The 11,051-nt window shown below is 40.8% G+C and overlaps 1 protein-coding gene across 1 annotated transcript in view; it reads right to left on the bottom strand.

Annotated features, from left to right (window-relative positions):
* EIF2B3 (eukaryotic translation initiation factor 2B, subunit 3 gamma, 58kDa) overlaps positions 1-8,319 on the bottom strand; it is a gene marked incomplete at its 5' end in the record, with an annotated part of 68,609 nt that extends 60,290 nt beyond the window's left edge. The window contains 2 exons of the mRNA XM_009870419.1: positions 2,311-2,422; positions 8,160-8,319. Coding sequence (XP_009868721.1) covers positions 2,311-2,422; positions 8,160-8,319 — 272 coding nt within the window. The remainder of the gene's footprint in view (positions 1-2,310; positions 2,423-8,159) is intronic.
* Positions 8,320-11,051: the final 2,732 nt, after the last annotated feature.

The following is an 11,051-nucleotide window of genomic DNA, read 5'->3' as shown; positions in this document are numbered from 1 at the left end:
TCTTTCCCTCCTTCCATCCCCCCTTAAAAAGGGAGAGAAAAAAGACAATAGAAGAGAAGGCTCTGAAGAGCAAAACAAGCACTGAAAGAGTTCTAGAGTTCATGTAACACGACCACTATAGCCCTTCAAAGAGACCATTAAAAGCAAAACAAACAAAAGCAACACCCTCAAGACGTCTATTGTATTTTACAGAGGAACAAATGAGTGTACTGGAAATTCTCCCATCCTGCCACAAAGTCTGTTATTTCATCAAAACAAAGCCCAGAGATCAAGAAACAGTCAACATGGTAGCTGCAAGTCAGTCACTTCAACCGATCCATGAAGAAAACGAGATGAGGCTTGCTCTTTTTTTTCTCCCCCCCCCCCCCCCCGCTTTACTATGATGTATTAAAAAGAAGACTTCAAAGATTGTTTTAAGCGTTGCTTTTGTTTCTCACATGAGAAAGCCAGGCCTTGAGCAGGTCTAGACAACACAGTGGTTAAAACATCACTAGCTGCCAACACTTTGTCTTCCTAGAGCTCCCACAGTTGTTGCCACCCTGGAACTGCCTCATTTGAAAATATTTGACAATTTCTACCTACTGTTTTGCTTCTCTGAGATGGCAGCTGTGAAACAGAGAGCACACAAGCATCCCCAGCAGGCAGTTTCAGAAGCCAGAAGCTCACTGAGGTGGATATCAGCCCAATGTTTCTGCCTGATGCTTCAAAGCATCCGTTTCTTATTTTCTTTTTCCTCTTTTTAACACTTAGCAGATCTTCTCTCTGTGCTTTCAGATTATCTTATCACCTGTGGGCTTTACTTGGAGGGTGGCTAACACATTACATTAGCTTTCATACTGTGCATATGGAAAGGTAAGAAAGTCAGGGAAACATAGATTTTTATCCCATCTGCATGTTGTCACCACTACATTTACCAAATCCCAAAGAGTTATGCTCAAGAAGATCTGCTGAAGACAATGTAACTGAACAGGTGTTCCTGAAGGCAAAGTTTGGCCGGCAGGATAAAGCCTGATTAATTTAGCTATAGAGTATCAGGAATGAGAATCCTCTGGTTAAATGAACCTGTAAAATCAGAGGTCAACTAAGATTCACACATGTTACAGCCATTTCTAAGCTGTTACACCAGAGCCACCCACTAGCGATAGGAAAAAGCCATGAAGACAAACCCATCGCAGCGCTGAATTTCCCACACTAGGTCCATCAGCTGCCGTGCAGGCACAGAAGACTTGCCTGTGGCTCGGTCCCTGCCCCGGGGACAAACGTGAAAACACACTGGGACAGGTTCTTTTCATCACAGCAGCTAACAGGGCTCAATCTTGCCTACCTTCCTTCTAGGGTAATCCCTAAACTCAGGCAGGAGAGGCTCATCTTTCCACGGGCGCACAGCACCTCCCTCGCATTTGGTAGCGGGACGATGTCTAAGGAAAGAAAACACCTGCCCGCAGCCGAGCAGACACACCAGAGGCATTTTTTTTTTCACAGAAGAGATTAGCTGAGAGCAAACCCCAGATGTTTGCATCCTTGACTTACACGGTCCACATGGATGAATTTCCCAGCTCTCACATGGTTGCCCCACGGGTGACTAATCTCACAGAGGTGAAAGCCTGACTCAGCCTGTGACCTACAAGGGTCGGCCTCTCAAGCAGCCAGCAGAGCTTTCCACAGAACGTGCCAGACAATGTGTGTCTAAAAAAAACTAAAATCGCTGTAAGGAAGAGCATAAAGAGCAACAAGCCATCATTCCTTCTTCTAATAATTGATGCAAATTATGTTGTGCAGGAAGCTCAGCTAGTCTGGCATATTTAATAAATTCATCCAATTCCCCAGTGCAGTTTAATGGCCTATCTAGCATAGATTCTCTAATTAATCTTTTGAGACCTCAAAAGACAGCGGAGGTTTTGCACCTTATATGCAGAAGAATGTCATGAAGTCCTGAGAGTCTCTTCCACATACTCTGTTAATCCATTTGGGACTCAGTCAATGAGACTAACATCTTGTTTAGGGGCATAAGTCTACCACTTCCGATTCAGAGATTCAGAACTACACCAATACTGGCTTCATTTCATGGAGAGTTAACTTTTAACCCATTCCTTTTCTTTCCCTGGAATTTTTCACAATAAAGGCATCAGACAAGCCTATAAACTGGTTGCAATGATGGAAAGAATAATAAAATACTGCTCCCCGAGTATTGCAAAAGCTGCTTTTCCTCTTCCCTTCTCATCCTACTTCATCTTTAACCATCACTTTTAGTTCACAGTTATTTTTCGCCGTCCCAAGTTCAGTTTCTGTTACTAGGACTCATAAGCTTACTTCTGAAGGATGGATCTTTTAATGACAAGTTCTTCATCCAAGTCAGCTTCGTTAGCCATGAAGAGCAATCTTTTTCCTGTGTCATCCAGTCCAATGAAGTCGCGCTGTTCCACTGAAGTAGAAAATCAAAGACAATCATTATGTAACTCTGTCTTAATGCAGGCTGGAAAGTCAAACAGGAGCACCACACACCGCCAAAATACGGAACACTAGATTTCACACTAACCCAGCAAATCAATGACTTTGCGAATCCACAATATTTATCACTTCTTTTCAGTCAAAGTAGCTGATGTACATCATGACATTCAAAACACGGGCCCTGCATGCTTTTTGCATCCTTTTTATGAAGATGCCAATTATAGGTCCTGACATGCAACACCCCATCTTGAGCTGTGCTTTCCTTTTCCATCTTTTTTTTTTTAATTAATAAATAAATCACAAACTACTACTTGAATTTACACAACAACAAAACCAAGTCAAGCAGAGAGTTCTTGAAAATCCAACATAAATCACTACATACTAGAATTAAGTGGTCTGGAGAGAATTATGATTTCAGCTAAGACATAACTACTTTGCAACTACTTTTAGATAAATACCGATAGTAACAGAAAACCTAAATGTACACATACGTACATAAGAGTATGGATTTTAAGACTGCTACCACTGATGTTTCTGGGTGGTTTAATGTGGTATAAATATCTACTTATAAAACTGCCAACCAAGAGAATACTTACTAATCATCTATATTACTGTGGCAATTCCTATCTCCTGCAGCCAGTGATTGTGCATCAGCAGTGGCTTTGGTCTACTGAAATGTAAAGTATTTATTTTTTAATAGTTTTCCACAACATCTGAATACAGTGGTGGCAGCTTATTCTACCTTGTGCTTTGCAGTACGAGCTACCATTCTGGCGGCAACCATACACTGATCTTCACAGGAACACGGGCTGTACAAGGATGCCATACTACAGTTCTAACGAAAAATCCTCTTTTCTCCCATTAAATGCTATTATTTGGGGCCAAACTAGCAAATATTCAATCTCCTAAATTCTAAACCTTTAACCACAGTGGAGTAACAGCATTCTCTGTAAGTAGTTAATTCTCTAAGATCTTTTCTCAGCCAAATTAGATTTAACCTTTTTTCCCTACTTCAGCCCCACCCCTTCTTTTACTTTTGCCTGTTCCAGCAGAGTTACCCCTGCAATAATCACTATCAAAATACGGTCAGAGCTACGCAGCTGTTGAAAGTTCTCCTACTGACAGTCTTTGATCCAAGTGACCAGGCATACCCTCTTCAGAAATCCCCCCCATCTCTTCTCACAAATTAATCACACAGCAAAGAAGTCCGAAAATAGGTCCGTATCACTATGACAGATGAAGTACAATCAGGAGAAAGATCACTTGCTATAAAAACTCAGAAAGGTGTGACCAGCAGGAGGAGGGAGGTGATCGTGCCCCTGTACTCGGCACTCGTGAGACCTCACCTTGAGTACTGCGTCCAGTTTTGGTCACCACAGTACAAGAAGGACATCGAGGTGCTGGAGCGGGTGCAGAGAAGGGCAACAAGGCTTGTGAGAGGTCTGGAAAACATGCCCTATGAAGAGCGGCTGAGGGAACTGGGTTTGTTTAGTCTGGAGAAGAGGAGGCTGAGAGGAGACCTTATTGCCCTCTACAACTACCTAAAAGGAGGCTGTAGTGAGGCTGGTGCTGGTCTCTTCTCTCTAATTACTAATGACAGGACAAGGGGAAATGGCCTCAAGTTGCGTCAGGGTCAGTTTAGATTGGATATTCGGGGGAAGTTCTTTACTGAACGAGTGGTGAGGCACTGGAACAGGCTGCCCAGGGAGGTGGTGGAGTCACCAGTTTAAAAAAAAAGTAGATCTAGCACTTGAGGCTGTGGTGTAGTGGTTAGGTGTGCTGGGATGAAGGTTGGACTAGATGATCTTCAGAGGTCCCTTCCAATCCCAAACATTCTGTGATTCTGTGAAATAATTCAGGGAAGTGGTGCCGATTCATGTGTTAATCAATTGTTGCCACCGTCACCTATCTGGGGTCTCCTGATAGCCCAGAAACACAACAGTGACCGATCTCCCACCATTGAGGTACTAACACTCTCTCAAAGTTCAAGTCGTGGCTGTCCATCCTACAGTAACATAACATATCACGCTGCTACAGAAAAGCTCTGTGCAGTGAGGGAAAAAAAAGAAAACTTGATGAGAACAGCACCAGGTATATGACTGCCATCAAACCGGTTTCTCTTACTTGTGTGGATGGGTAAGAAGCAGACAGTGAAACTATGTGAGTTTTTTTTGCAGCAGATGCCAGGTCAGTTTTTTTGCTGTCCATTTGCAATAAACAGCATTACTTTTGTAATTTAGAAAAGACAAAACTCATCACTAAAACCAGTTACCCAGAGATACAAGAATGCTGTTTCGAATCACACTGGTATTACTTAGTGATGAAAAAAAATAAATGGAAAAATGAATACATAATTAGTTTACAAAATCCCTGCAAGGGAAGTATGAGAAAAATGTTAAAGCTGCAGTGATGGTAACTAAAAAATTGTTTAAAGTATAAAAATGGAGTGCAGGATGTGTTTTGCCTCTTCATGACAGATAAATAAGGATTTAATACAGCTATTGCAATTTGGGAACTCCGTCAATTTTAATGACCTCAAGAAATCCTGACATCACAAGAGAATGGAAGTTGAAGAATTCAGTGATGAAGAGAAAAAAAAAATTCAATTAGATTTTCTAAAATGCTTTTTAATCAAACATAATTAATTGACACTTGGGAAAAAGACACCTTTTTTAAAGACTCGGCATCCCCGCCCTTTCAGTTAAAGGGAGAGAATTCACACGATGCAGCCTGCAAGACCACCAAGAGGTCTTCTGGCAAACACAGGGAATACCAGTGATGACACGCCTGCTGCTTTCAAGACAAGAAAAACAAGCAGGAAAGAGTCACCATCCCCATCTTTTCTGCCTTTCTTTATACACAGAAAGGTACAGACACTCTTTTACACTCACTGCCTTGCAGGTCATCTTTAAGCATATGGCTCCATTCTGGGTGTCCGAATTCCTGATGCTCTGTTTATTTGTGCTACTACCATTCTGCTTTTTTTTTTCTTTCTTTTTTATTTTCTATTGCCATGTTTCTTACTGATCAATTAAGAAAGCCAATAATCCAATGAGATTATTGTTCATACCTGATCCCCTAAATATAAAAGCCAATGAACCTCACCCTGTAATTTGCATCTGAATTATAAAAAGCATTTCAGGAAACTGTCAGTGTGAATTTATAGCTGCTTTTCACATAACACTGCAATTCATGCTGATTTAAAAAGTCTTCCTTATATCACAGCTCTTGAGTGTTCAATAATAACCCAAAAGCACCAACTTCGTATCTTATCCTGCGACATATGCAAAATAGAAGTCCTGCTGCTCTGTCTCAAGAAATGAATTAATTTGTAGGCACAGTGAAGCAATAAAGCTGCAAACATATCTAGTGGCTCATCAGGACTAAGGATCCGTTTCCTAACGCTAATGCTTGAACAGTACAGTGCGGGTTCATAGAAACCTACATGTGCCACGGATTTAGAGAAGGAGCTAATAGTACCACACTATGAAAAGCTGCCTAACACATTCCATGTTAATATCTCGTCCTCAGTTGTTTATAAGCTTCAACAAATTTTAACTGTCATCAAAGGTCTTCTGGACCATCAGGTGACACAAGCCATGAGGCTCCACGGCCATGCTGTGATGACTGCTCCAAGCCAGGAGCTTGGTCTGTTTTGGTTTTGCATCCTGTTTTTTACAAGGAAATAAAACTCATAAGATCACATGGGTGAGCGGAAAGAAAAGCATAAAAAGGAGGACTCTGCAAGATGGGCTGGAAGGGAGAGAAAACAGTCTCTGAAAACTGGTGGAAGTTGGGACTGTCTGTGAAAGGACACTGGACCTTAGAGACAGGAATTGGAAGAGAAGAAAAACGTGTCTGTGGGCAGATAAATCAAGCAGGTCAAGATCAGAAGTCAGAAGCCAAACAGGGAATGGAACTGGTAGTAAAAGAAGAGAGTAATATATAAGAAAGAAAAGCTGGACTCTCGACAAGGATCCTTGACGGAGGAGATCAAGCAAAGAGAACAAGAATGGAAGCTGGTAGTGGCAAGAAGTCAGGATGGGAAAAGGGATTGGGATGAGCTAGGATGACGTCGAGAGCAAAGGGGTGCATTCAGTCAAGCAGGAACAAAAGGCAGGAGGGTCTGATGCTTCTTAAAATGTACTGCCCCTCTCCAGAACACGGAGAACACCACAAAATTCCTGTCTCTGCATTCCCCTGCTTTTAGCGAATGACAAAAAGGTCTGCTAGGGTTCATGTCTCATGTGAGGCAGTTCACAGAAAACAATTTATTAGAGCTACCCAGGACAGCTCAAGTAGAGTAGTTTTGAGTGGGAGACGTTAGCATCCAGCCCCATAGAAAAACACTGTGAGTGTCAAAACACTTCCATGTAATGGAAATTTAATGTTTTCAAGTTTGGTCCTTCACAGATGTGAGAAATCATACACAAATTTTAACAAGTCATGTAGGAAGAGTTAGGTCAAGCACATAGACACTAAAAAATGACCGTTTCTTAAAATGTGCAACTTGATGTGTTTACATTTGCAAGGAGTCTTCAGATGATCTTGTTTATCCCTACAGACTCCTCACCCTCAGCCTGTATACTCAGAGCTCATGGACTGGGCCGCTCTATGATGTTTAGTCACAGACCCATTAGTTTCTAACTCCTGAATGCTCAACTCTGTGGCTGTAGCTCTCCTGATAACATTTGTGTGCCATTATCACTTAGATTGCCTTTTCAAAACCAGGAGAGTTTAGAGATGTTTGACAGTCCAAGTTCTAAATGCTTTCAGCCCTACTAACCTTACACTTCACTCCAGAAAAATCTTTTAATGTAGAGTCTCAGCAGCTTTCTTTTAAAAACACATTTCCTCCACTTTCAGACACACACATAGTCCAACTGCTGGTTTGCATTTCACTCTCCTCTCCAACAGATCGAAGCTACACTTTCTTATTCATACGACTGTAATGCCTCTGAGCTTTAATCATGGACCAGGACCCACTAAGCAGGCAATAACGAAACCTCAGCAATTTAAGAGATATCATTAAAAGAAAATGAGAGGTATGATATGGGAACAATGATATGGGGTTTAGTACTTTTAGCATGCAAGTAAAACGGGGATAATAGCCCTGCCCTGCCTTACAGCGGTGTTGTGAGAATAGATACATGAAAGATTACAAGGCACTAACTAAGAGATTATGGTAAGAGGGACAAGATAAGCATCTAACCAAGTCCTTGAAATCAGTGGGAGTTTTGCCTAGCAAAAGGCTCCTGGATGTGATCTCGGAAGAATACTTCAGTACACACACCGTGAGAGGGGAGAATTTCTACAGGTATTTGTTACTCCCCTAAAGGTGGTCCCTCAGTCAATGGTAAAATTCCCAGCTATAACCTGGCTGATGTTTAGTGCTCTTGAAAAGCCTAATGGTCTTAATGTTCATATGTAACAAAAATTTAGGGTTTGATCCAAAACTCACTGAAGTCACCTGGAGCTTTTCCCTTAACTCTTGTGAGCTTTGGATCAGAGCCCGCAAGATTACGCGAGGCTAATACTTAATTCTGAGCTGGAAAAAACCAAGTCACACCCCCACTAGGGAATCTGAAGAAAAATAGGGTATCTGTGCCTTTTTCACTTCTTTCACTCTGGGACTGACAGCTGAACATATCATACACACCAGTGGTTTCTCTATCATTTATTAATAAATAAATTTATTCCTATCTACATACCTGGCTTTTTTTTCCCTTTCTGTCCCGGTACTGCTTCTGTGGGTTCATGAGTTTTCTTCATCAACATGGAGAGAGTAGCATCGTGTGTCCGAAAGAGATCCACAACTTTATATAAATCAACATCTGTGATCAGATCGCAGCTCAACACCAAGACATCAGTCTGTCAAAGAAGAAGAAAAACCCAAACCCTTCAGAGATACAAATGTATTAGCATTTGACGACTCAACTACAAAGAGACCCATAACTTTTTTTTTTCCCCTCCAAAAAAACACAGGGTCTGCTATAGTCCACCAAAAATACTAGTTTTTATCAGTTCACTTTTCTTAAGTCCTGCTGTTACTGAGTTATTTGGTTAATCCTTGCCCAGCTCTGGACCGTAAAGAACACGTGACCATCTAAACTGCTGTCATCTGGTCCTGAGGGAAGGATCCAGAAGCCACGGCTTTCAAAACCACCACAAAATTCTGCTGTATTTAAAACCACTACTTTTAGTTACATAATGATGTAGAAAAGAAATCTTTCTGAATAAATCTTTTTTAGCTGACTTCGCATCTGGCTACAAACCACTGGAAAAGATATTTAAACTATGTTATTTTATCAGGGCAAAGAAAAGCAAAGACTATCTAGGATGTGATTTACTCAGTAATTGCACTGCGATGGTGGGCTTGGTTTAGAAATATATTTCATAAAACCAGCAATACTCCATGTAAAAAAAAAAAAAATGAGGAAGTTAGGTCCTGTTTAATAACAGGCTTGTATTTAATTTTGATCTCAAAGGATTCCAAAGTGCCTTACAAAGAGAACTGCTGCATATATCACAGAAACATTGTCACATACTGAGTGAGACATAACGGCTTCATTAACTACGTACACTATCAATATACTCTAGCTAAAAATTCTTAGTTAGAAACAATTTTCTGTATTTCACATGGGTTGTGGAATATACTGCCAAAAATCTACTAGTGTGGCAATTACATCCATTTGAACTGATCCTAACATAATATTTGTGCAGCACAGCCTACAGAAAAGCAGCAAGTTTCCACTTTTTGTTAATGATCAACCTTCTAAACAAGTCTCAAGAAGACAGTGTTTTATTCTTGACATTTACCATTTTCATTTTCTGTGCTACCATTCAGATGGTAAACCTCCCTGCAGAGCTCGACAGGCTTCCTAGTTCTGTCTTTTAAAAAAGCCATTATTTAATAAGAAGGGCACTTCGTAAAACCCGAGTTAACGCATGGAGGATCAGTAATTCTGTTTTCACTTTTGAAACTTATCTTAGTGCAAAGCAAACTAGTTCAGCATTGACCTTTTATTACAGCAAGGTTTACTACAGAAATGTTTGCTTTACAGGCTTTATCTAACACTAGGAAATTCCACATCGTAGGTGAGACTGAAGCCTGGTATTTACATTATTTGACAGGTTCTCCCGCAAATGCCAGGCAGTTTCACGTGTTTACCAATAAGTCATTGGAATTCATCACGTCACAAACGGTTAGAGCCGCTGATTTGGCACGCTGGGCAAAAGGTCAAGCTCTTCAATTCACATTTGATTTCTCCCTACTTTACTGAGAAACACCTGGCTGCTTTACAGTTAGGAACAACGTGCAGGGTGCAAATTTTTCACATCGAAAACCTGCCTTGCATTGCCCCTTTCCACGTTATTTTCAAACCGTGTATTTTATATTACAGTTTTGCCCAGAAGAAGTGCTTTAATTATCACTTCTCTAAAACAAACAACATGCACCCATTGGAAAAAAAAACCCAAACCACTAAAGCAAGCTGCTCAGCACTCTGGAGCAGCCCTGCTCCAACATTCCAGCGTGTACAAAGCAAGTAAAAAAAAAAGTCAACTTGGGGTGGAAATAAAACTCCCACTTTGTAACTGTAAATAGTGAAGAAACACATATTAAATATCCTTGAAAATGCTGCAAAATTTTCAGATATTCTGTTTTTACAAGAGCACAAGCGAGTTATAATATCTGCAGAAAAGGCCAAAAAGGTATCAAAGACCCATACTTTTCAAACTCAGTATGTGGAAGGAAGAGACTGCTGGCTTCAAATCTAAATGTGTTCACTCCAGTGGTGAAAATAAGAAATAATAATAAAAAGAGAGAGACAGGCACACCGATGGACTTATCCAAAAGATTTGTGAAAATAAGAAAAAATAATAAAAAGAGAGAGACAGACACACCGATGGACTTATCCAACAGACTTGTGAAAATAAGAAATAATAATAAAAAGAGAGAGACAGACACACCGATGGACTTATCCAAAAGACTTGTGAAACAGACCTCGTAATTATTTCATGTTTTACAAAATGCTTTAATTTGCGACTATAGCAAAAAAACCCGGCGAGCATTTCATAGTTGGGAACAGGCTCGTGGGTTTTTTCTCCTCACTATAGGACAAGCTTTTTGCAAGAACTGAATGCAAGACCCCTGAGGAGCCTACGGGAACAGAACCACCAAATGTCTGGTTGCCATCTGTTCTACCCATTTACTCTCCCAATATGTAAATAAACGTCAGCGAGCGCGGGGACCAGTGAAACACACGGTTGCTCTGTAAAGTCCACATTTCAGCCTCTCCTCCTGATGAGCAGAGCAGCAGCCTCAGAAGCACGCTGAGAATACACCATGAAAGGCTCTTTTGGGACTTGACAGCCTCCCCTTTGAAACACCACCCCCCTCATAAATAAAGCCCTCACTGTCTAATGGATGCACGGGTTTTTTTTTTTTCCAGTGTACAACTCCTGAACGAATAAACTAATGGCTGAATGAAAAAATAAACGATCCTAGAACCCTAGCAGAAGTGTGTGTTTTTCTTTACGTTTTTAGGGTGGGTGTAGAAGAAAGAAAATAAATGGTAGAGTTTGTGGGTTTTTTACATATA

The sequence above is a fragment of the Apaloderma vittatum genome, unplaced genomic scaffold (genome assembly GCF_000703405.1).
Source record: "Apaloderma vittatum isolate BGI_N311 unplaced genomic scaffold, ASM70340v1 scaffold13685, whole genome shotgun sequence".
Lineage (NCBI taxonomy): Eukaryota > Metazoa > Chordata > Aves > Trogoniformes > Trogonidae > Apaloderma > Apaloderma vittatum.
The sequence above is the reverse complement of the archived record's forward strand: the minus strand, read 5'-3'. Positions and strand labels throughout refer to the sequence as shown.